This window comes from Eubalaena glacialis, chromosome 3 (assembly GCF_028564815.1).
Source record: "Eubalaena glacialis isolate mEubGla1 chromosome 3, mEubGla1.1.hap2.+ XY, whole genome shotgun sequence".
In the NCBI taxonomy this organism is placed as follows: Eukaryota; Metazoa; Chordata; class Mammalia; order Artiodactyla; family Balaenidae; genus Eubalaena; species Eubalaena glacialis.
In genome coordinates, this window is record NC_083718.1 from 25,778,160 (window position 1) to 25,803,329 (window position 25,170).

At 36.1% G+C, this 25,170-nt stretch overlaps 1 protein-coding gene across 2 annotated transcripts in view; it reads right to left on the reverse strand.

Moving 5' to 3' along the window:
• The window catches only part of CNST (consortin, connexin sorting protein), a 125,623-nt gene that overhangs the window by 39,220 nt on the left and 61,233 nt on the right, over positions 1–25,170 (reverse strand). For both annotated transcript variants that reach the window (XM_061185377.1, XM_061185376.1), the window contains exons 3-4: positions 9,094–9,299; positions 692–722 (exon numbers count right to left, since the gene is read on the reverse strand). In XM_061185377.1, coding sequence (XP_061041360.1) covers positions 692–722; positions 9,094–9,299 — 237 coding nt within the window. The remainder of the gene's footprint in view (positions 1–691; positions 723–9,093; positions 9,300–25,170) is intronic.

The window sequence follows — 25,170 nt, forward strand, 5'->3', positions numbered from 1 at the left end:
GGGTTCAGGATGATAACTGCTTATCCCTCAATCTGTGGTGAAAGTCAATAAGGTTAGGAGGAAAAAGAAATCACACAAATGGGGAAATAGAGATACTTATGATACATTCTTTCTAGAGTATATTTTGGGCTATCTTTGAAAAACAATTTCAAATGAGGAAAATTTAAAAGCTAAGGGAATAAATCTTTCCTATACAAAAGTTAACATGCAGTCTCCCTTGAGAACATTTATTCTGTTTATTACTAGTGAAGAACTCAATCTTCCCTTTACTGATATATAGCTACAATAAGACAGTTATGAGATTTACTATGTATAATACGCTTGACAGACTCTAACGTACGAATATTACTTGACTTGTACTTCTGTTTAACTCAAAAGAAAAAAAATTCAATGGGTTTTTTTTTTTTTGGCAACATGCTTTCCCCCCTCCCCCCAACACACAAATATTTAGATTTTGGTAAAATTAGGGCTTGTTCATGGGAGGTCAAATTTGGGTGGTTCTAGAGAATTTTCTGGAGTGACAAATTCCCTACATCTTGTTTTCTGAGATGGTTACATTGGTGCATACAACAATTAAAACCCAGTGAAAACAACAGATTATACATTTCATTGTATGTAAATCTCAGTTTTTAAAAATGGGCAGTTCTGTAAGAAATCTGTGAATTTCTTCTTGTAATTAAGAAAAGGATACAGTCCTCCTCCTGGAAATAGGACTCTGCTATCTGTTAAAAACAAATAAAAAACAGAGGAAATTAAATTAACATTTGGATTAAAAGACAAATTTAGAAGAAACCAAGACCTTGAAATTCTCAAAGTCTTTGATATTGAACTAAGAAAACTTTTATTTAACTACATTCACCAGTTCAGAAAAAATCTGACTGTAGGCACAGGACACATTTCTGAAGTAACTTATCTCAAGAAAAGCAAACATAGACATTCTTTGGTCCATATACAATCTCATTCTTCCTACTCTATTTCAAGTCAAAGCAAACATCACTGATTCATTAGAGTTTAGAAGTAAGAACTCTAAAGAATGAGGGAAATGCTACTGAGGCTTACAAAAGTATAACATGAGTGAAAGGATGACTTTATCGTAAATTAAAAAGTTGAAATATGTCATGTCACATGAGATCTTAAAACCTATTCATTTCATTTCTGTTTCACAAACTACCTCATGGGACACTGATTTTTCATTCTCTTTTGATATTTCAGAAAAGGACAGACCAAGTGCTAATAGTTGAGCAATGATGTTTGGAATATATACAAAGTGCTGCACAGTATAAAGGGCACTGGATGGGAGGGTGGGGTCCAGAGACTCATGATCTGGACCCAGTTGAGGCTTATCACTTAGCAGATTCATTCTAGAGCACCTTTAAATTTAAAAATTCTTTGATTCTAAAAACTTTGGGATCTTTTATTTAGATCTTTATTTAGATATAGCATTTATAAATAGAATAGTAAAACCGAAAGTATTCACTGAGAAATATTTGCATAAATTGACTACTGTCATATTTAAAATATTTCATTAAGTACTTTACACTTTCAAACAGTTTCCACTGATTTTTAGTAAGTCTCTAGTGAAAAAGGTATTCCATTTATAGATCACTATCTCCATTTTCCAGGTAGCTGCCAAGGCAAAGAGCAATAAAGCACTTGTCAAACCTATAAGCTAGCAATAAAAAGGAATGGTTTTTCCCAAATCCCACAGTGGAAAAAGGATAGTTTTAAAGGAAATATTTGCCTAGCTTAAAATTTATTCTATATATCTAACATTCTTCCAGGAGCAACATAGCAATATAGATGGACTCAATCACCTCTTTGTAAACTGTTAATCACTTAGCTTTCAGATTTCCATGACAGTTCTAGTACCATAAGTGCAACCAAAACGACAGGGTCATGGGACTTCCCTGGTGGTGCACTGGTTAAGAATCTGACTGCCAATGCAGGGGACACGAGTTTGAGCCCTGGTCCGGGAAGATCCCACATGCCACGGAGCAACTAAGCCCATGCACCACAACTACTGAGCCTGCACTCTAGAGCCAGCGAGCCACAACTGAGCCTGCAAGCCACAGCTACTGAAGCCTGCACGCCTAGAGCCCATGCTCCACCACAAGAGAAGCCACCTCAATGAGAAGCCTGCGCACCGCAACGAAGAATAGACCCCGCTCGCCGCAACTAGAGAAAGCCCGTGCGCAGCAACAAAGACCCAACGCAGCCAAAAATAAATAAATAAATTTATATATATAAAAAAAAGACAGGGTCATGAAACCCAAAAAATAAAAAGGCATTTCCAAGGTGAAAGGGCAGCTTGCAAAATAAATATACAGATCATTTCCCCTATAAAAACCTACCCCTGGCAAGTCTAGCAGGGCAAAAGAATATGTGATTTTCTTTGATGCCCCGTATGTCTAGATATGGGAGGTAGCCTGGTAGAGCAGAAAAACGTGAGGTTTGAAAGTGAATAACTTGACTGCGTTCTAGTCCAAGCTTTGCCACTACCAGCTGTGTGACCCTGGACATGTCATTTCATGTCTCAAACTCAGCTTCCTTATCTGTAAAATAGGGACAATAATACCTACAACTCTGAGACAGGGCTGCTGTAAGGACTAAGTGAGGGAATGTGCATCTAGCACAGTGCCCAGCACATAGCAGTAAGTGCTTAAAATGGTTTTCGAGTCTGACTCTGGACCAGAAGTGAGAGAGGCAGAGTAGAATCATGTGAAGAAGTAAGTTGAAAATCACTTTGGGATGGTAATAATTTTAAGGTTCTCCTGGTTTCAGGCTTCTTTTACCTACCAGAAACAAAAAGAAAGGGAATTAGGAAGGTGTATTTTTTCAGCCATAGTCTCACAGAGTGGCTTCAAGGATCCCAGCGGAGCCATATCCTGCCTGAGTCTGAGAGGAGTTTCAGTATAAGCTCACTGAGCACAGAGTACAGCACTTGATCTTTTTCTTCTTACTTCTATATGAGAGACTTCTAAGTTTATGACTTCACTTACATATTTAAAGCTAACCTGCAGTCATATTAACTAAGTCAGTGTAGGAAGATTACTCAAACCCAAGAAAAATAATTTTTAAATGGAATCTTCAAGAGTTCCAAGAGCTAAAAGTATAAGTATAGCTAAAGTAATCGTAGTCATTATATCAAATGGCCTTTAGCATGTATTCATCCATATAATATCATGTTAAAAATAATATAATTGTCCCCTAATTAACTCTTCCCATCCATACTTCCTTATTTCTGTTAGTGGTACTACCATTCCTTTCAACTGGATATCCTAGCATTATTCATCTCTGATTTCCTCTTCATCCCTTTTTTTACTATCTACACCAAGTCCTTCCATCAAGATTTCAAATTCACCCCTCTGGATTTACACTGTCACCACCTTAACCTAGATGCTATTCTCACCTTATGCCTGAATTATAAATTTCTTCTTTTAGCTCTTATTTTTATCAAGATTACACATGTATATGGTTTAAGGAGTCAAATAGTTCTATGAGGTGTGTTAAAAAAGGCCCTACCCTTCTTGCCCTATTCTCCTTTCTTCAGGAGCAAGCACTTAGATTTCTCTTATCTGTTTAAAAAAATTTTTTTTGCTGTATCTCTAAACATTATGCTTATATTTGCTATTTCTTGATTTTTTCAGTTTTAGAAAATGAGGATTGGGTCTTTTGCTCCTCCCCCATCCAAACCCTACAAACATATACGACACACACTTTCTCTCACATATTCACCTATACCATGTTATTATATTGTAGTAATAGGTAGATAAACATTTAATGTTTACCTTATTATTAGTTAAGCCAAGTAGTAAACTCATTATTTTTCCTTTCCTGAAAACTTTTTGTTTTCCCTGGAGTTTCTTTTTTCCCCCTTTTTTTTAAAAAAATAGTTTTCCATGCACTTATCACTTATACAACTCTAAACAGTCCACCAAGAGTCTAAATCTTCCCTCAATATATTCAGATACTGCAAATATTCAGAAATAGGAAAATGATATAAAAGTTCCTCCCCAGACCCTTCTGATCTGCTCAAATAGAAGTGGTTACACTCTCCTTCTTGGTACAAAGCTGTCATCTTAGAATCTCCCTTCACCTAGAGATTCCCTTCACCTCTCTCCTGGTAGCATCCCCAGTTTCCTATATCTCAATCTTCCTGTTCCTTGGTTTACTCCCTTGTTTTGATGGAGTACATCATCTAGTGGCTTCCTGAGAAAGGATGGAAAGGAAGTACCACAGACCCTGATGTAGGAACATTCTTGGTATATCTGATGAACTGCTAGGAGGCCAGTGTACCTGGAAAGGAGTGAACAAGAAGGAGAGTTTTAAGAATTAAGGTCTAAGAGGTAACAGGGCCAAATCATGTAGGATCTCATAGGCCATGGTAAGGATTTTGGCTTTTACTCTGAATGCGAAGAGAAGTCAGTGGATGGCTTTGAGCAGAGAAGTAACATGATCTGACGTAACATTTTATCTGAATCACAATGACTGCTGTGTAGAGAGAAGAAAACCTAAATGGAAGTAAAGGTAAAGCAAGGAGGTTTCTACAATTAGTTTACTGCAAGAATCCAAGTGAGATTTGATAATGTCTTGTACTGAGATGGTGGCAATGAAGGAGGTAAGAAGAGGTCAGAATCTGGATATATTTTGAAATAGAGTGGCAGGACTTGCTGATTGGATTTGGATGTGGGGAAAAGTGAAGGATGACTTCAAAGTATTTGGTCTCAGCAACTGGAGGGATGGAGTTGCCATTTAACAAAAGGGGGAAGACTAGGAAAGCAAAAGATTTTGGAGAAAAAAATCAAAGTTTGATTTTGGGCATCTTAAGTTTGAAATGCCCATGAGATGCCTCAGGAAGCTGGATGTTTAAGTCTGTAGTTCAGAATTGAATCCTGAAGCACTTCATTGTTTAAGAATTAGTAAAACTTGGAGGACTCAACAAATGAGCCAGAGAAGGTATGTCCAGTGAGGTAAGATGTAAAAGCCAAAAGGGAGGGGTCCTAAAAGGCAAAAAAAGAAAATGCTGTAAAATAGAGTATGTGGTCAACTTGTCAGAGATTCTAATACTTCCAGTAAGATGAAAACTGAGGACTGACCACTAGATTCGCATGGGCACGCAACATGGAGGTCACGCCTGGCCTTTACAATGCAATTTTGATGGAGTAGTTGGCACAAAGGCCAGATTGGAGTGAGTTCAAGAGAGAACTGAGTATGGAATGTTACCTAGGTAGAATTCTTGGCCAATATATTTTAACCTGAATCAAATCATGAAGAAATAGTCAGGCAGATCCTAATTATGGGACATTTTACAATAATTCTTGAGTCTTCAGAAGTGTCAATGTTATAAAAGTATAAACAACAAGCAAATAAACAAAACAAAAGGCAGGGAATTGTTCTGGATTACCAAAGACTAAAGAATCTTCCCAATGTGTGCTCCTTCACTGGATCCTGGATCTGGGGAAAACTAGTTATAAAGAATATTTGTGGAATAACTTGAGGGAAACAAATATAGGCTGTATGTTAAATAATATTAAACCAATGTCTCATTTCTTGGGGTTGATAATGGCATTGTAGGTTATGTAGGAGAGTATCATTGTTCTTGGGAAATTTATGCACAAGTATTGATATTTAAGGGTGAAGTGATATAATGCCTGAAAATTACTTTAAAAGGCATCAGTGGAAAATATGTGTGTGGAGAGGGGTTGGGGGGTAGGAGGAAAACGAAAATCTGGCAAAATGTCAACAACTGTCAATCCAAGTGAAAGGCACAGTATGAGATATTGGGAATTACTAAATAATGAAAACAAGAAAAAGTCACTCCACTTCTCCCTGATTTGTGTCTCCCTTGGGAGGTGACAGGATATTTTGTATTCTTGGGCTGAGGAAGGCAGCCATCAGCTGAATCCTGTTGCCCTGATGTCTCAGCTTACTGCAGGCTTCAGCATCTCCTTCCAACAAGCAATGTTTGAATTAGTGACAGAGAAATATAGTTATAATGCTTAATATTTATTTAGCTTTTATGTTAAGTGTACCAAGTACTATGTTAAGTACTTTTACTGCATTATTTCACTGAGTCCTCTACAACTTTACAGAAAAAGAAACTAAAAGCTACTTTGCTTGTTAGTGGTAGAGCCAAAGCTCATACTTTAAAACCATCACTATAGGGACTTCCCTGGTGGTCCAGTGGGTAGGCTCTGCACTCCCAATGCAGTGGGCCCGGGTTCGATCCTTGGTCGGGGAACTAGATCCTGCGTGCATGCCGCAATGAAGATCCCGCATGCCACAACTAAGACCCAGTGCAGCCTAAGTAAATAAATAATTTTTAAAAATAAAATAAATAAATAAAAAGTGGCATAAAAAAAAAAAAACCCCACTATACTTTCTAAGCTCCTTTGCCAGGAGAGGACAGATTGCTGAGATATATAAGAAGCATAACATACGGGACCCAGCAAACTGACATGTTCCTGGGGGATGAAGGTAGAATTTTATTTTGAGACATAAAAAAAATTAAATAATCTTCATCTGATCAAGACTGTTATCGTCTTCCTGCCTAAAAATGTGATTTTCTACTAGATCTGCTTCAGCTGTAGCATCACCTGCCTGTAGAAAAGAGCATTCTTCTTACCTTTAATGTAATAGCCCAGTGACATAAACTGCTTGAAAAGATTTGACTACACTTGCTATTTCCATTTACTCCAAATGTCCTTTTCCCCAGCTTTTTATTGAAATTCTACAGAAGAGTTCAAAGAACAGTAAAATCAACAGCCATATACCTTTTATTTAGATTCGTCAATTATTGACATTTCGCCAAATTTGCTTTCTCTCTCTGTCTTTCCCTCCCTTACATATTTTTTCCCACTGAAATATCTTAAGCTGCAGGCATTATGTCACTTCACTCCTAAATACTATTTGCACATGTATGTCCCAAGAATAAAGATACTCTCCTACATGATCTTCAAGTCCATTATCAATCTCAAGAAATCTGACACTGATGCAATAGTATTATTTAATATACAGTCCATATTCAAATTTCTCCCAAGTTGTCCCCAAAACAGATTCATTGAATGGAATTAACAAATTGTAGCCCTAGAATTATAAGGAACTTGCTTTGTGAGGGAGTCTCAGCCTCCCTACTTGTAAAGATGGTGATAATAATTACCTCTCTAGATTGTTTGGAGAATGAAATAACAGTTAATGCAAATACCCTTTACAAACTCAATCCACTGTACAAATTCAAGGAAGGCTGAAAGATTAGAAAGCTGCCTTAATATTGGTGGTTCTCAACTACAGTTCTCAACTATGGTAAACATATACCATATATGTCAGTAACACATTAGAGGTCAAAAAGTAGTACACATTTTCTCAAAGGCATTCTTCAAGTCCAGCAAGGAGGTAACATAAATTTGTAAGAATATATGTTTTCCTGCCTTAGGACAAAAGCTGTTTTACTTTTTAAAAATTATTCACTGCTCACTGCAAAAGTTAAATGAAACAGGAGGAGTGAAATAAAAAGTGAAGCTTTTTCCACACCCATATACAAATTATTTTCATTTTAAAAGAAAATAAAACACAGCTCATAAATATCTTAATCTTTTTGGAATTATCTCTTGTGTATCTTCCTCATCACTGTCCTAAAGATCTCTCAGTCTCCAGGCTCTCCATCTTCTAGCTTACCCTCCCAATCATCAAAAGAGTTATTTTTCTAAAATTCAAATTCTGGCACCTGCATAATTAAAAGCTCTCAGCCTCGGGCTTCCCTGGTGGCACAGTGGTTAAGAATCTGCCTGCCAATGCAGGGAACACAGGTTCGAGCCCTGGTCCGGGAAGATCCCACATGCCACGGAGCAACTAAGCACATGCGCCACAACTACCGAGCCCACGTGACACAGCTACTGAAGCCCACGCGCCTAGAGCCCATGCTCCCCAACAAAGAGAAGCCACCTCAATGAGAAGCCCGTGCACCACAACGAAGAGTAGCCCTGGGGCTTCCCTGGTGGCACGGTGGTTGAGAGTCTGCCTGCTAATGCGGGGGACGCGGGTTCCGGCCCTGGTCTGGGAGGATCCCACATGCCGCGGAGCAACTGGGCCCGTGAGCCACAATTGCTGGGCCTGCGCGTCTGGAGCCTGTGCTCCGCAACAAGAGAGGCCGCGATGGTGAGAGGCCCGCGCGCCGCGATGGGGGGTGGCTCCCGCTTGCCGCAACTGGAGAAGGCCCTCGCACAGAGACGAAGACCCAACACAGCAATAAATAAATAAATAAATAACAAAAGTGATTGTTTAAAAAAAAAAAAAACAGTAGCCCCGGCTCGCCTCAACTAGAGAAAGCCCGCGCACAGCAACAAAGACCCAACGCAGCCAAAAATAAATAAATAAAATAAATTAAAAAAAAAAAAAAAAAAGGCTCTCAGCCTCTAAAAGTAAGGCCTTAATGGCACAAGCTACCAGTCTTAATTCCTGTCTCTTTTACATCTTAATCTTCAACAACATTCCAGTCATGTCTTTGCAGGGACTGTTCTCTCTTTCTGTAGCAGCTCACTTTGTTCATCTAGTGAGAGCCTACACATCCTGCAAAACCCAGCTCAGGAATCACCTTTTTTTCACCTAATGTCCAAAGGACAAAGTTAATCATGCATTTTGTGCTTTTGCTGAACCTTAAACACATATCTACTCTAATGCTTTGTACAGACTTCTACAATTAGTTATCTACAAACTGTTTCTCCTATTCCACAGTGCCTCTCTTAAGGACATGCTCTGTTACATAATCTGTTTCCCTAGTGTCTAGCTTAGTTTTTGGTACCTTGTTGGTACTTATTAAGCACTCACTACATTCACTCTTATTTTTACACGGCTTATTCACTAAGCAAAAGAAGTTAGCAACAGTATGAACTATAGATTGATGATCCAAGCCAATGTGTGGCCACGAGTCAGTGATATGCCAAATTTCCTACCAGCCACTGATCCAGGGTCACCTCCTCTTGGACTCACCAATGACAGGTGGGGTAGAATCAATTACAGAGAATAGGATTTTAGATTATTACAAATATTGGTCCCAGAATTTCAGTGAGGCTGCAAGTGAAGGGTTTAACACGATACCTGATGAAGGCAAAGGGGAAGTGCTCTTGAATCCAACTGCTCAACTTCACCCCGTATAAGTGAGAACAGAGATTGCAGAACCAGCTTCGGGGCTTCTAGTTGATCATTAGCATTTACTTCTGCAGACTCTTCATCACTAACAGCATGTATGGCTGCATGTAATATATTTTCTTGCATAAAGGGTGTGGTATCTCCTGAAGAAAGTCCTTTGAGAGGTAAATAAAATGCCTATGTTAGGATAAATTTCCATCATGGTAGAACACCTTAAAACAATTATGCCTGTTAACCATAAAATTTTCAAATAAAGCTAATTACATAAAAAAACAAACAAACCACAGAAACCACAAGTTATTCTCCTCAATAAATTAAGATTGTGCTGACATCTGGTTGTTTCTATTAGCGATTAGTTAATAGAAGCAATTCTATTAGATCTATATAACTTTTTAATTTATATTATAAATTAAGAATATAATTTATATTCTTAATTAAGAATTACAATTAAGAATATAAAAAAAGAGAGATCTAAAGAAAAGTATGTAGGTTAAAATCTGACCAAAAACTTGATTCTCCCAAAGGAAAAATGAATTAACTACAATCTGAAGTCATGTCCTACACAAAATGAATGAACTAAATGGAAGGTAAATGTGTTTATCATATGAAAGGCTTAAGAAGTTAAGCCTTCCTCTCTAAACTCTGGTCTGATAACTTTAGAACTACTTCTGGATCCCAGCAGAGCAGAAGCAATTCAGATGTCCAGAGCTAATGGCCACAGAAGCTTTTTTCCTAATAAAACGTAACACAAACTTGGGGGAAAAAAATCAGTGAATAAATCCTTGGCCCACACCAAGGATGACACACCAAAGTTTAAAACTTTAAATGTTACACGTTATAACTTCACCCTTCACTGAAATCTCAGCATCAATTCTAATTTTCATATTGAAATTGAATAGACTGTCTGCATCTGTACATACTTTCAGCTAGTCCGCCTTGGAAAGGATCTTTCTCAGTAATTTAGCGTGTGCATACCATGACTGAAGTTGCTTCCTGCCAACCCTCTAGAGCAGGGGTCCCCAACCCCCGAGCTGCAGACCTATAGCGGTCCGCGGCCTGTTAGGAACCGGGCCGCACAGCAGGAGGTGAGTGGTGGGCAAGCAAGCGAATCTTCATCTGCCGCTCCCCATTGCTCGCATTACTGCCTGAACCACCACCCCCACCCCGACCTTGGAAAAATTGTCTTCCACGAAACTGGTCCCTGGTGCCAAAAAGGTTGGGGAGTTTGCCCAGAACCCTGTCTTCTACTGCCTTCTAAATAAATCTACTGCTCTAGCCAAGCTGGCCAATTTTGTATCTCCCTAGTATTAATACTCTGTCCCTTTCTGACCAATTACAAATTACTCACAGTTAAAAATTTTTCCTTCCCGGACGTCCCTGGCTGTCCAGTGGTTGAGACTCTGCACTTCCAATGCAAGGGGCTCAGGTTCGATCCCTGGTTGGGGAACTAAGATCCCACATGCTGCACAGCGCGGCCAAGAAAATTAAAAAAGAAAAAAATTTCCTCCCATCTGTCTAGTTAAGTTCTACTCTAAAAAAAATTCATATATTTCTCTATAACACGAGCCTGAAGTAAACTTACTTTCCTCTAAATCCTATATATGGTCTACGGTCTTGCATTAAACCATAGTTAGACGGGGTTGCATTATAGTGACTGGTGAAGGGTCTTATCTTTATTAGATCATAACTCCTATAGCACAGGGATTAATTTACTTACCATAGTATTGCAGTTATATCCAGTAGCGTATTCAGCATTAAAATTCCAAGTGCTGTGCTTTCTACAAATAATCACCTACAGTGATTCCTTATATTTTAGAAAATTCTCTTCTATAAATTTTATGTCGTTTGGACTCTGGAAGTACGAGGCCTAGAGATGGCCTGCCATTTTATTTTGCAGGAACAGTATTTGTGAAAACATGGATGATTCTTCTGCCTTCTAATTTTCTAACCACAATGGTAGTAGTGCCAATGTAGGAACATAAGCTTTGTATAGAGAACTACAAAGAGACTAAGAGAAATACTGTTTTCTTTCCTTTTTCTCCAGCCACACTACTGTGCCCAAGTTATTTAATTTCATATAGACTGTGATAAAGCTAACCTCTCAAATTCTATACTTCTTTTCATTAAATTCTTCCCACATAATTATCAAATATTACTCCATATTTCCTCTTTGAAAAATTGAATTTTATAATGCTCATTTTCTGTAGAGGGAATTTAAATAAAACCCTTGAAGGATATGGCCAAAGAAGGGCAGGATTCTCCAAAGTAAGGATAAAGGACAGAATTTATGACTCCGTTATCTAAAGGAGGTCTAAAAAGGGTCCTGTTAAATAATGGAAATGAAAACACGCCATGTGATTACCTCAGTTATTTAGACAGTATAGATGCATAATGGTCATGGTTCCTGCTAGATCCATTTTCTAAGTTATTTTATTTACTTATTAAAATTTTTTTCTTCCAGTTTTATTGAGATGTAATTGACATACAGCACTGTATAACTTTAAGGTGTACAGCCTAACAATTTGACTTACATAAAACACGAAATGAATCCCACAGTAAGTTTATTTCATATAGATAAAACATTAAAGAAATAGAAAAAAAAATGTTTTCCTTGTGATGAGAACTCTTAGGATTTACTCTCTTAACAACTTTCACATATAACATATAGCTGTTAATTATATTTATCATGTTATACACTACATCCTTAGTAATTGCTTATCCTGTAATTGGAAGTTTGTACCTTTTGACCACCTTCACCCAATTCCCCTTCCCACCATCCCACAACTCTGGTAACCACAAATCTGATCTTTCTCTATGAGTTTGTTTGTTTATGAAGTATAATTGACCTGCAATACTGTTAGTTCCTGGTATACAACCTAGTGATTCGATATTTCTATATATTTCAAAGTGATCACCATGATACGTCTCATTGTCATCTGTCATCATTACAAAGATATCACGTAGTTATTGACTATATTCCCCACACTGTACATTTCGTACCTGTGACTCATTTATTTTGTAACTGAAAATTTGTACCTCTTAATCTCCCGCACCTATTTCTCTCCTCCTTCCATCCCATTCCACTCTGTCAACCACCTGTTTGTTCTATCTATGACTCTATTTCTCTTTACTTAGGTTTGTTCACTTATTTAGTTTTTTAGATGCCACATGTAACTGAAATCATACAGTATTTGTCTTTCTCTGACTTATTTCACTAAGCATAACACTCTCCAGGTCCATCCATGTTATCACAAATGGCAAGATTCCAATCTTTTTTATGGCTCAGTAATATTCCACTGTATATGCATGTATCTGCGTGCACGTGAGTGTATGTATAGAACATATCATCTTTATCCATTCATCTACTGATGGGCACTTACCTTGCTTCCATATCGTGGCTATTATAAATAATGCTGCAATAGACACAGGGGTGCATGTATCATTTTGAATTACTGTTTTCCTTTTCTTCAGATAAATACCCAGGAGTGGAACTGCTGGATCATATGGTAGTTCTACTTCTGCTTTTTTGAGGAATCTCCATACTGTTTTCACATAGTGACTGCTCCTATTTACATTCCCACCAACAGAGCAGAACGGTTCCCTTTTCTCCATGTCCTCACCAACACTTGCTATTTGTTGTCTTTTTGATACAAGCCATTCAAACGGGTATGAAGTGATATCTCGTTGTGGTTTTCATTTGCATTTCCCTGACGATTAGTGATGTTGAGCATCTTTTCTTTCTTTCTTTCTTTTTTAAAAAAGCAGGAGAGTACTGTATACTCCTCATTTGTGTATGGGAAAAAAGAATGCAAGGAGATCATACCCTAAGATCTGAGCTAGTGCTCGGTGCCAGAATTTTAAAATATTTCTGGAAAGATACCCAAGAAATTCCCCTACAGAGAAGGGAACTGAGGAATCAAGATTTTGGTCAGGGAGGAGGACTTACATTTGTTTTTTTTTTTTTTTTGAATTTTATTTACTTTTTTATACATCAGGTTCTTATTAGTTATCCATTTTATACATATTAGTGTATACATGTCAATCCCAGTTCATCCCACCACCACCCCCCAACACTACTTTCCTCCCTTGGTGTCCATACATTTGTTCTCTACATCTGTATCTCTATTTCTGCTCTGCAAACCGGTTCAGCTGTACCATTTTTCTAGGTTCCACATATATGCGTTAATATAATTGTTTTTCTCCTTCTGACTTACTTCATTCTGTATGACAGTCTCTAGATCCATCCACATCTCTATAAATGACCCAATTTCGCTCCATTTGATGGCTGAGTAATATTCCATTGTATATATATACCACATCTTCTTTATCCATTTGTCTGTTGATGGGCATTTAGGTTGCTTCCATGATCTGGCTACTGTAAATAGTGCTGCAATGAACATTGAGGTGCATGTGTCTTTTTGAATTATGGTTTTCTCTGGGTATATGCCCAGTAGTGGGATTGCTGGGTCATATGGTAATTCTATTTTTAGTTTTTTAAGGAACCTCCATACTGTTCTCCATAGTGGCTGCGTCAATTTACATTCTAACAGTGCAAGAGGGTTCCCTTTCCTCCACATCCTCTCCAGCATTTGTTGTTTGTAGATTTTCTGATGATGCCCTTTCTAACTGGTGTGAGGTGATGATACCTCATTGTAGTTTTGATTTGCATTTCTCTAATAATTAGTGATGTTGAGCAGCTTTTCATGTGCTTATTGGCCATCTGTATGTCTTCTTTGGAGAAATGTCTATTTAGGTCTTCTGCCCATTTTTGGATTGGGTTGTTTGTTTCTTTAATATTGAGCAGCATGAGCTGTTTATATATTTTGGAGATTAACCCTTTGTCCGTCGATTCGTTGGCAAGTATTTTCTCCCATTCTGAGGGTTGTCTTTTCGTCTTGTTTGTAGCTTCCTTTGCTTTGCAAAAGGTTTTAAGCTTCATTAGGTCCCATTTGTTTACTTTTGTTTTTATTTCCATTACTCTAGGAGGTGGACCAAAACAGATCTTGCTGTGACTTATGTCAAAGAGTGTTCTTCTTATGTTTTCCTCCAAGATTTTTATAGTGTCCAGTCTTACATTTAGGTCTCTAATCCATTTTGAGTTTATTTTTGTGTATGGTGATAGGGAGTGTTCTAATTTCATTCTTTTACATGTAGCTGTCCAGTTTTCCCAGCACCACTTATTGAAGAGACTGTCTTTTCTCCATTGTATATCCTTGCCTCCTTTGTCATAGGTTAGTTGACCATAGGTGCGTGGGTTTATCTCTGGGTTTTCTATCCTGTTCCATTGATCTATATTTCTGTTTTTGTGCCAGTACCATATTGTCTTGATTACTGTAGCTTTGTAGTATAGTCTGAAGTCAGGGAGTCTGATTCCTCCAGCTCTGTTTTTTTCCCTCAAGACTGCTTAGGCTATTCGGGGTCTTTTGTGTCTCCATACAGATTTTCAAATTTTTTGTTCTAGTTCTGTAAAAAATGCCATTGGTAATTTGATAGGGATTGCATTGAATCTGTAGATTGCTTTGGGTTGTATAGTCATTTTCACAATATTGATTCTTCCAATCCAAGAATGTGGTATATCTCTCCATCTGTTTGTATAATCTTTAATTTCTTTCATCAGTGTCTTATAGTTTTCTGCATACAGGTCTTTGTCTCCCTAGGTAGGTTTATTCCTAGGTATTTTATTCTTTTTGTTGCAATGGTAAATGGGAGTGTTTCCTTAATTTCTCTTTCAGATTTTTCATCATTAGTGTATAGGAATGCAAGAGATTTCTGTGCATTAATTTTGTATCCTGCAACTTTACCCAATTCACTGATTAGCTCTAGTAGTTTTCTGGTGGCATCTTTAGGATTCTCTATGTATAGTATCATGTCATCTGCAAACAGTGACAGTTTTACTTCTTCTTTTCCAATTTGTATTCCTTTTATTTCTTTTTCTTCTCTGATTGCCGTGGCTAGGACTTCCAAAACTATGTTGAATAACAGTGGTGAGAGAGGACATCCTTGTCTTGTTCCTGATCTTAGAGGAAATGCTTTCAGTTTTTCCAAATTGAGAATGATGTTGGCTGTGGGGTTGTCGCATATGGCCTTTATTATGTTGAGGTAGGTTCCCTCCATGCCCACTTTCTGGAGAGTTTTTATCATAAATGGGTGTTGAATTTTGTCAAAAGCTTTTTCTGCATCTATTGGGATGATTATATGGTTTTTATTCTTCAATTTGTTAATATGGTGTATCACATTGATTGATTTGCCTATATTGAAGAATCCTTGCATCCCTGGGATAAATCCCACTTGATCATGGTGTATGATCCTTTTAATGTGTTGTTGGATTCTCTTTGCTAGTATTTTGTTGAGGATTTTTGCATCTATATTCATCAGTGATATTGGTCTGTAATTTTCTTTTTTTGTAGTATCTTTGTCTGGTTTTGGTATCAGGGTGATGGTGGCCTCATAGAATGAGTTTGGCAGTGTTTCTTCCTCTGCAATTTTTTGGAAAAGTTTGAGAAGGATGGGTGTTAGCTCTTCTCTAAATGTTTGATAGAATTCACCTGTGAAGCCATCTGGTCCTGGACTTTTGTTTGTTGGAAGATTTTTAATCACAGTTTGAATTTCATTACTGGTATTGGTCTGTTTGTATTTTCTATTTCTTCCTGGCTCAGGCTTGGAAGGTTATACCTTTCTAAGAATTTGTCCATTTCTTCCAGGTTGTCCATTTTACTGGCATAGAGTTGCTTGTAGTAGTCTCTTAGGATGCTTTGTATTTCTGCGGTGTCTGTTGTAACTTCTCCTTTTTCATTTCTAATTTTATTGATTTGAGTCCTCTCCCTCTTTTTCTTGATGAGTCTGGCTAATGGTTTATCAATTTTGTTTATCTTCTCAAAGAACCAGCTTTTAGTTTTATTGATCTCTGCTATTGTTTTCTTTGTTTCTATTTTATTTATTTCTGCTCTGATCTTTATGATTTCTTTCCTTCTACTAACTTTGGGTTTTGTTTGTTCTTCTTTCTCTAGTTCCTTTAGGTGTAAGGTTAGATTGTTTGAGATTTTTCTTGAGGTAGGCTTGTATTTTCTTGAGGTAGGCTTTCTTGAGGTAGGCTTGTATTGCTATAAACTTCCCTCTTAGAACTGTTTTTGCTTCATCCCATAGGTTTCGGATCATCGTGTTTTCATTGTGATTTGTCTCTAGGTATTTTTTGATTTCCTCTTTGATTTCTTCAGTGATCTCTTGGTTATTTAGTAACGTATTGTTTAGCCTCCATGTGTTTTGTGTTTTGTACCTTTTTTTTCCCCCTGTAATTGATTTCTCATCTCACAACATTGTGGCTGGAAAAGATGCTTGAGATGATTTCAATTTTCTTAAATTTACTGAGCCTTGATTTGTGACCCAAGACGTGATCTATCCTGGAGGATGTTCCGTGAGCACTTGAGAAGAAAGTGTAATCTGCTGTTTTTGGATGGAATGTCCTATAAATATCAATTAAATCTATCTGGTCTATTGTGTCATTTAAAGCTTGTGTTTCCTTATTAATTTTCTGTTTGGATGATCTGTCCATTGGTGTAAGTGAGGTGTTAAAGTCCCCCACTATTATTGTGTTACTGTTGATTTCCTCTTTTATAGCTGTTATCAGTTGCCTTATGTATTGAGGTGCTCCTATGTTGGGTGCATATATATTTATAATGGTCATATCTTCTTCTTGGATTGGTCCCTAGATCATTATGTAGTGTCCTTCTTTGTCTCTTGTAACATTCTTTATTCTAAAGTCTATTTTATCTGATATGAGTATTGCTACTCCAGCTTTCTTTTGATATCCATTTGCATGGAATATCTTTTTCCATCCCCTCACTTTCAGTCTGTATGTGTCCCTAGGTCTGAAGTGGGTCTCTTGTAGACAGCATATATATGGGTCTTGTTTTTGTATCCATTCAGCAAGCCTGTGTCTTCTGGTTGGAGCATTTAATCCATTCACGTTTAAGGTAATTATCGATATGTATGTTCCTATTACCATTTTCTTAATTTTTATGGGTTTGTTTTTGTAGGTCCTTTTCTTCTCTTGTGTTTCCCACTTAGAGAAGTTCCTTTAGCATTTGTTGTAGAGCTGGTTTGGTGGTGCTGAATTCTCTTAGCTTTTGCTTGTCTGTAAAGCTTTTGATTTCTCCTTCGAATCTGAATGAGATCCTTGCTGGGTCGAGTAATCTTGGTTGTAAGTTCTTCCCTTTCATCACTTTAAATATATCATGCCACTTCCTTCTGGCCTGTAGAGTTTCTGCTGAGAAATCCGCCATTAATCTTATGGGAGTTCCCTTGTATGTTGTCATTTTTCTCTTGTTGCTTTCAATAATTTTTCTTTGTTTTTAATTTTTGTCAATTTGATTACTATGTGTCTTCGCGTGTTTCTCCTTGGGTTTATCCTGCCTGGGACTCTCTGTGCTTCCTGGACTTGGGTGGCTATTTCCTTTGCCATGTTACGGAAGTTTTCGACTATAATCTCTTCAAATATTTTCTCGGGTCCTTTCTCTCCCTCTTCTCCTTCTGGGACCCCTATAATGCGAATGTTGTTGCATTTCATGTTGTCCCGGAGGTCCCTTAGGCTGTCTTCATTTCTTTTCATTCTTTCTTCTTTATTCTGTTCTGCAGCAGTGAATTCCACCATTCTGTCTTCCAGGTCACTTATCCGTTCTGCTGCCTTAGTTATGCTGCTCTTGATTCCTTCTGGTGTAGTTTTCATTTCAGTTATTGTATTGTTCATCTCTGTTTGTTTGTTCTTTAATTCTTCTAGGTGTTTGTTCTTTAATTCTTCTAGGTGTTTGTTCTTTAATTCTTCTAGGTCTTTGTTAAACATTTCCTGCATCTTCTTGATCTTTGTCTCCATTGTTTTTCTGAGGTCCTGGATCATCTTCACTATCATTATTCTGAATTCTTTTTCTGGAAGGTTGCCTATCTCCACTTAATTTAGTTGTTTTTCTGGGGTCTTATCTTGTTCCTTCAGCTGGTACATAGCCCTCTGCCTTTTCATGTTGTCTATCTTTCTGTGAATGTGGTTTTTGTTCCACAAGCTGCAGGATTGTAGTTCTTCTTGCTTTTGCTCTCTGCCCTCCTGTGGATTAGGCTAACTAAGAGGCTTGTGAAAGTTTCCTGATGGGAGGGACTGGTAGTGGGTAGAGCTGGGTGTTGCTCTGGTGGGCAGAGCTGAGTCTTGAGCATCTTTTCATGTAACTGTTGGCCATCTGTACATCTTCTTTGGAAAAATGTCTATTCAGGTCCTCTGCCCATTTTTTAACTGCGTTGTTTGGTTTTTTGATATCACATTGTATGAGTTTTTTGTATATTTTGGATATTAACCCCTTCTCAAATATATCATTTGGAAATATTTTCTCCCATTCAGTAGTCAGCCTTTTTGCTTTGTTGATAGTTTCCTTCACTGTGCAAAAGCTTTTTAGTTTGATTTACTTATTTTTGCAATTGTTTCCCTTGCCTGCGGAAACATATCCAAAGAACTATTGCTAAGACCAATGACAAAGAGTGTACTGCCTATGTTTTCTTCTAGAAGTTTTATGGTTTCAGGTCTTACATTTAGGTCTTTAATCCATTTTGAGTTTATTTTTGTATGGTGTGAGGAAGTGGCTCAGTTTGATTCTTTCGTGTAGCTGTCCCGTTTTCCGAACACTATTTATTTAAGAGGTTAAATTTTCCCCATTGTATATTCTTACCTCCTTTGTCTTTAATTGACCATATAAGTGTGGGCTCATTTCTGGGCTCTCTATTCTGTTCCACTGGTATATGCGTCTATTTTTGTGCCAGTACCATGTTGTTTTGATTACTGTAGATTTGTAGAATAGCTTGAAATAAGCGAGCATTATACCTCCAGCTTGCTTCTTCTTTCATAATATTGTTTTGGCTATTCAGTCTTTTGTGCTTCCATACAAATTTTAGATTTATTTGCTCTATTTCTATGAAAAATGCCATTGGTATTTTGATAGGGATTGCACTGCATCTGTAGATCGCTTTGGTACTACAGTCATTTTAACAATATTCTTCCAATCCATGAGCATGGTATATCTTTCAATCTGTGTTATCTTCAGTTTTTTTCATCAGTGTTGTAGCTTTCTCAGTGCAGGTCTTTTACCTCCTTAGTTAGATTTACGTATTTTATTCCTTTTGATACAATTGTAAATGGGGCTGTTACCTTAATTTCACTTTCTGATAGTCTGTTGTTAGTATATAGAAACACAACAGATTTTGTGCACTAATTTTTTATCCTGCAACTTTGCCAAATTCATTGATGAGTTCTAATAGATTTTTGGTGGCATCATTAGGATTTTCTATGCATAGTTATCATGTCATCTGCAAACAGTGACAGTTTTATTTCTTCCTTTCCCATTTGGATTCCTTTTCTTTTTCTCGTCTGATGGAAGACTTCAAATACTATGGTGAAAAAAAGTGACAAAGGTAGGCATCCTTGTCTTGTTCTTGATCTCAGAGGGACTGCTTTCAGCTTTTCACAGTTGAGTATAACATTAGCTGTGGGCTTGTCATGTATGGCCTTTATTATGCTGAGGCATATTCCCTCTATACCCAATTTGTGGAAAGTTTTTATCATGAATTGGTGTCAGATTTTGTCAAAAGCTTTTTCTGCATCTATTGAGATGATCATTATTCTTCATTTTGTTAATATGATGTATCACGTGATTGATGTAAACACTTTTAACTCTGGTATAAAAGTTAAAAGACAGAAGTATTATGAGTAACTATAGCTACAATAAAGTGTTAATGGATAAACCATATATTTAAGATGTAAATTGTGACATCAATAACATAAAATGTGGGGGGAGGAGAAGTTAAACTACTTTTTTTTTTTTTTTTTTTTTTTGCCACGCTCTGCGGCTTGTGGGATCTTAGTTCCCTGACCAGGGATTGAACCCAAGCCTCAGCAATGAAAGTGCAGAGTCCTAACCACTGGACCTCCAGGGAATTCCCTAAACTGTACTTTTTGATTATGGTAAAAGTTAAGCTGTTATCAGCTAAAAAATACAATATTATTTATATATATATATACACACATATATATATATACATATATATATATATACATATATATATATATATATGTATATATATATATATATGAGATGTTTTATATAAGCCTCATGGTAACCAAAAAAAAAAAACAAAAACCTGCAGCAGACACACAAAAGATAAAGATATCAAAGCATACCACTATAAAAATTATCAAATAATGAAGACAGAAAGAAAGGAACTACAAAACAGTCAGAAAACAATTTATAAAATGGCAATAGTAAATCCTCACCTACTGATAATTACTTCAAGTGTAAATGGATTAAATTCTCTAACCAAAAAACATAGGGTGCCTGAATGATTTAAAAAACAAGATCCAACAATTGTTGCAAGAGACTCACTTTAGCTTTAAGGCACACATAGGCTGAAAGTGAGGGATAAAAAAAGTATTATATGCAAATGATAGACAAAGAGAGGAGGAGTGGCTGTACTTACATCAGACAAAATAGAGTTTAAGTCAAAAACTGTCAAAAGAGACAAAGGTCACATATAATGATAAAGGGGTCAGTTTATCAAGAGGATATAATAATTGTAAACAGATATGTAACCAAGAACATATATAAATATATATAAGCACATATTAACTACACTGAAGAGAGAAATAGACAGCAATATAATAATAGTAGAGGACTTCAATACCCCACTTTCAGCTATGAATAGATCATACAGACTGATAATGAAAAGGAAACAGTGGACTTGAAGAACACTATAGATCAAAAGGCCCTAAGAGAACTATATAAAACATTGTATCTAACAGCAATAGAGTACAGCATCTTATCAAGTTATTCTCCAGGATAGATCATATGTTAGGCCACAAAACAAGTCTTAACACATTTTAAAAGTCTGAAATCATATCCAGTGTCTTTTCTGACTATAATGTTATAAAACTAAAAATCAATAACTGGAGGAAATTTTGGAAATTCGTAAGTAAGTGAAAATTAAACAACACACTCCAGAACAACCAATGGATCAAAAAAGAAATCAAAAGGGAAGTAAAAAGTATCTTGAGAAAAATGAAAATGAAAGCACAACTTATCAAAACTTATGTGATGCAGAAAAAGCTACGATAAGAAGAAACTATATAGTGATCAATGCCCACATTACAAAAAAAGTAAGATCTCAAATAAACAAACAAACCTTATACCTCAAGGAACTAGAAAAAGAACAAACTAAGCCCAAAGTTAGCAAAAGGAAAGAAACAATAAAGATTAGAGTAGAAACAAATGAAATAGAGACTAGAAAAACAATAGAAAAGACCAATGAAACAATGAGTTGGTTTTTTGAAAAGATAAACAAAATTGACAAATCTTTAGCTACACTAAGAAAAAAAGAGATAAGTCTCAAATAAATAAAATCAGAAATGAAAAAGAAGACATTACAACTAATACCACAGAAATAAAAAGGATCATAAGAGACTATTATGAACAATTTATATGTCAACAAATTGGATGACCAAGAAGAAATGGATAAGTTCCTAGAAACATACATCCTACCAAGACTGAATCATGAATAGAAAATGTGAACAGACCAGTAATGAGTAAGGAGATTGAATCAGTAATCAAAAACCTCCCAACAAAGAAAAGCCCAAGCCCAGATAGTTTCATTGGTGAATTCTACCAAATATTTAATGAAAAATTAATGTCAATCCTTCTCAAATTCTTCCAAAAATCAAAGAAGAGGGAACAGTCCCAATCCCATTTTTACAAAGCCAGCATTACCCCAATACTAAAGCCAAATAAAGATACTACAAGAAAAGTAAACTATAGACCAATATCTCTGATGAATACAGATGTAAAAATTCTCAACAAAATACTAGGAAATTGAATTCAACAGCACATTTAAGGGATCAGACATCATGATCAAGCAGGATTTATTTCTGGAATGCAAGGATGGTTCAACATACAGAAATCAATCGATGTGATACAGCACATTAACTGAATGAAGGATAAATATCATATGATCATCTCAGTAGATGTGGGAAAAGTTATTTAAGAAAATTCAATATCCTTTCCTGATAAAACTCTTGACATAGAAGGTACAGATGGAAACCTCAACATAATAAAAGCCATATATGACAAACCCACAGATAACATCATACTCAACAGTGAAAGGTTAAAATAGTTTCCTCTAAGGTCGTGAACAAGGCAAAGGTGCCCACTCTCACCACTCCTATTCAACACAGTACTGGAAGTCCTAGCCAGAGCAATTAGGCAAGAAAAAGAAATATAAGGCATCAAACTCAAAAAGAAGTAAAACTGTCTCTGTTTGCAGATGATATGATCTTATAAATAGAAAACCCTCAAGATGCCACTAAAAAACTGTTAGAATAAGTGATTTCAGCAAAGTTGCAGAATACACAATCAACATACAAAAATCAGTTGCATTGCTATACACTAACAATGAACTATCTGAAAAAGAAATAAAGAAAAAAATCCTATTCACAATAGCTTTAAAACGATCAAGTACTTAGGAATAAATTTAACCAAGTAGGGGAAAGCTCTGTACACTGAAAACAATAAATATTGATGAAAGGAACTAAGAAGACACAAATAAATAGAAAGATATACTATGTTCATGGGTTGGAAGAATTTTAAAATATCTATACTACTCATAGGAATCTACAGATTCAATGGAATCCCTATCAAAATTTCAATGGCAGTTTTCAAAGAAATAGAAAAAAGTCCTAATATTTATATGGAACCACAAAAGATCACATATAGCCACAGCAGTCTTGAGCAAAAAGAACAAAGTTAGAGACATCACAGTACCTGATTTCAAAAAATACTACAAAGTTTTAGTATTCAAAATAAGATGGTTGGCAATAATAAGACATGCAGACCAATGGAACACAACAGAGAGCTCAGAAATAAATCCACACAATTACGAACTTCATCAAAGATGCAAGAAACAAACAATTGGAGAAAGGATAGTTTCTTCAATAAATGGTACTGAGAAAACTGGTTTTCCACATGTGGAAGAATGAAACTGGACCCTTATCTCACTACATATACAAAAATCAACTCAATATGAATTGAAGATTTAAATGTAAGACCTGAAACCATACAACAATCAGAACAAAACATAGGGGAAAATCTTCTTGACATTGGTCTAGGCAAAAATGTTTCAGACATGACACCAAAAGCACAGACAACAAAAACAAAAGTAGAAGACGGGATTTCATCAAACTAAAAAGCTTCTGCACAGTAAAGGAAACAATCAACAAAGTGAAGAGACAACCTACGAAATGGGAGAAAATATTTGCAAACCATCCCATCTGAAAAGGGGTTAACATTCGAAATATATAAGGAATTCAAACAAATGAATAGCAAGAAAACAATTTGTACCCTGTTGGTGGAAATGCAAATTGGTACAACTATTGTGGAAAACAGGACAAACATTCCTCAAAAACGTAAGACTAGAACTACCATATTATCCAGCTAACCTACTTCTGGGTATATACCCAAAGGAAATGAAATCAAGACTCAAAGAGATATCTGCACCCCCAGGTTCATTACAGCATTACTTATAATAGACCAGATATGGAAATAATACAAGTGTCAATGGATGAACAGCCAAAGAAGAGGTGGTACACATATAAAATGGAATATTACTCAGCCATGAGAAAGAAGGAAATCCTGCCTGTTGTGACAACTTGGATGAACTTGGAAGACATTATGCTAAGTGAAATAATCTAGACAGAGAAAAACAAACACTGCATGATTTCACCTTACATGTGCAATCTAAAAAAAAAATTTTTTTTCTTTTAAAGTGAAACTCATAGAAGCAAAGTAGTATAATGATGGTTCCCAGGGACTGGTGAGGCAGACGGGGAGATGTTGATCAAAAGGTACAGAGTTGTAGTTATGTAGGATGCATAAATCTAGAAATCTAATGTACAGGCATGATGACTATACTTAATAATACTGTATTGAACACTGAAAATATACTGAGAGTAGATTTCAGTTGCAGTCATCACACAATAAATGGTAACTATGTGAGGAGATATGTTAACTAGCTTCACTGTAGTAATAATTTCACTATGTATATCAAACCATCATGTTGTACACCTTAAATATGTACAATTTAAATAAATAAATTAAATTAAATGTAAAATATTGCTGTATACAAGGTTGTTCAATTATTTAAGAAAATTGAAGGTAAGGGTACCTGTCTAATACAAGTATCTTCTAACTGCCCTCCCACACACACTGTATTTTTTTAACCACTGTGACTAACTTTGCATACAATGTAGATTTCATAAACAGTGGCATATCAGAGTTTCAAGCAAGAAAATAAGTGCATGGCCTTGCAAGAAGAATTCTGCCACATTCCATACTAAAAAGCAGGTTTCTGTTTCCAGTGTTGTCAAGCTTTAAGGACAATAATTTTATCATGGTTTAAAGAAACATATAAATTGTTATTATACATGTTATTAAATTGCTTATTTATTAGTCACCAATATAAGTTTGAACATGATTAAACTTATTTTTAATAAAGACAATAAAGAAAATAAACACTAGCATAACCATGAGTACTCAGAAAGATTAGCATATTGTGAATTGATACCTTTACAATGTACTAAAACATTTTAAAGTAATAGTAATCAAGCATTTATGACATAACATGGAAGTTTCAGTATTTTTCCATGTAGATTTCAAAATAATTTTTATGTCATTACTTCTCATGTCACGTGGTCTTAAAAGTTTTGCTTGAAAAAATTAAGAATATATCATCAATTAATACAAAAATTTCTTCTAAATATATTAAAAGTTTTCTAGTAAAGATATATTTATAGTTACTGAGAAAAGCCAAATCAAAACATGTATCAGCACATATAATTTCACCTTAATTACAAATTGTCATTCAATATAAAAGAAGCTTTCTTTTACTAGATATGAATCTACACATCCACATAGGAGCAAAAAATTCTATTTATCTTCATCTGTGAACGTCAAA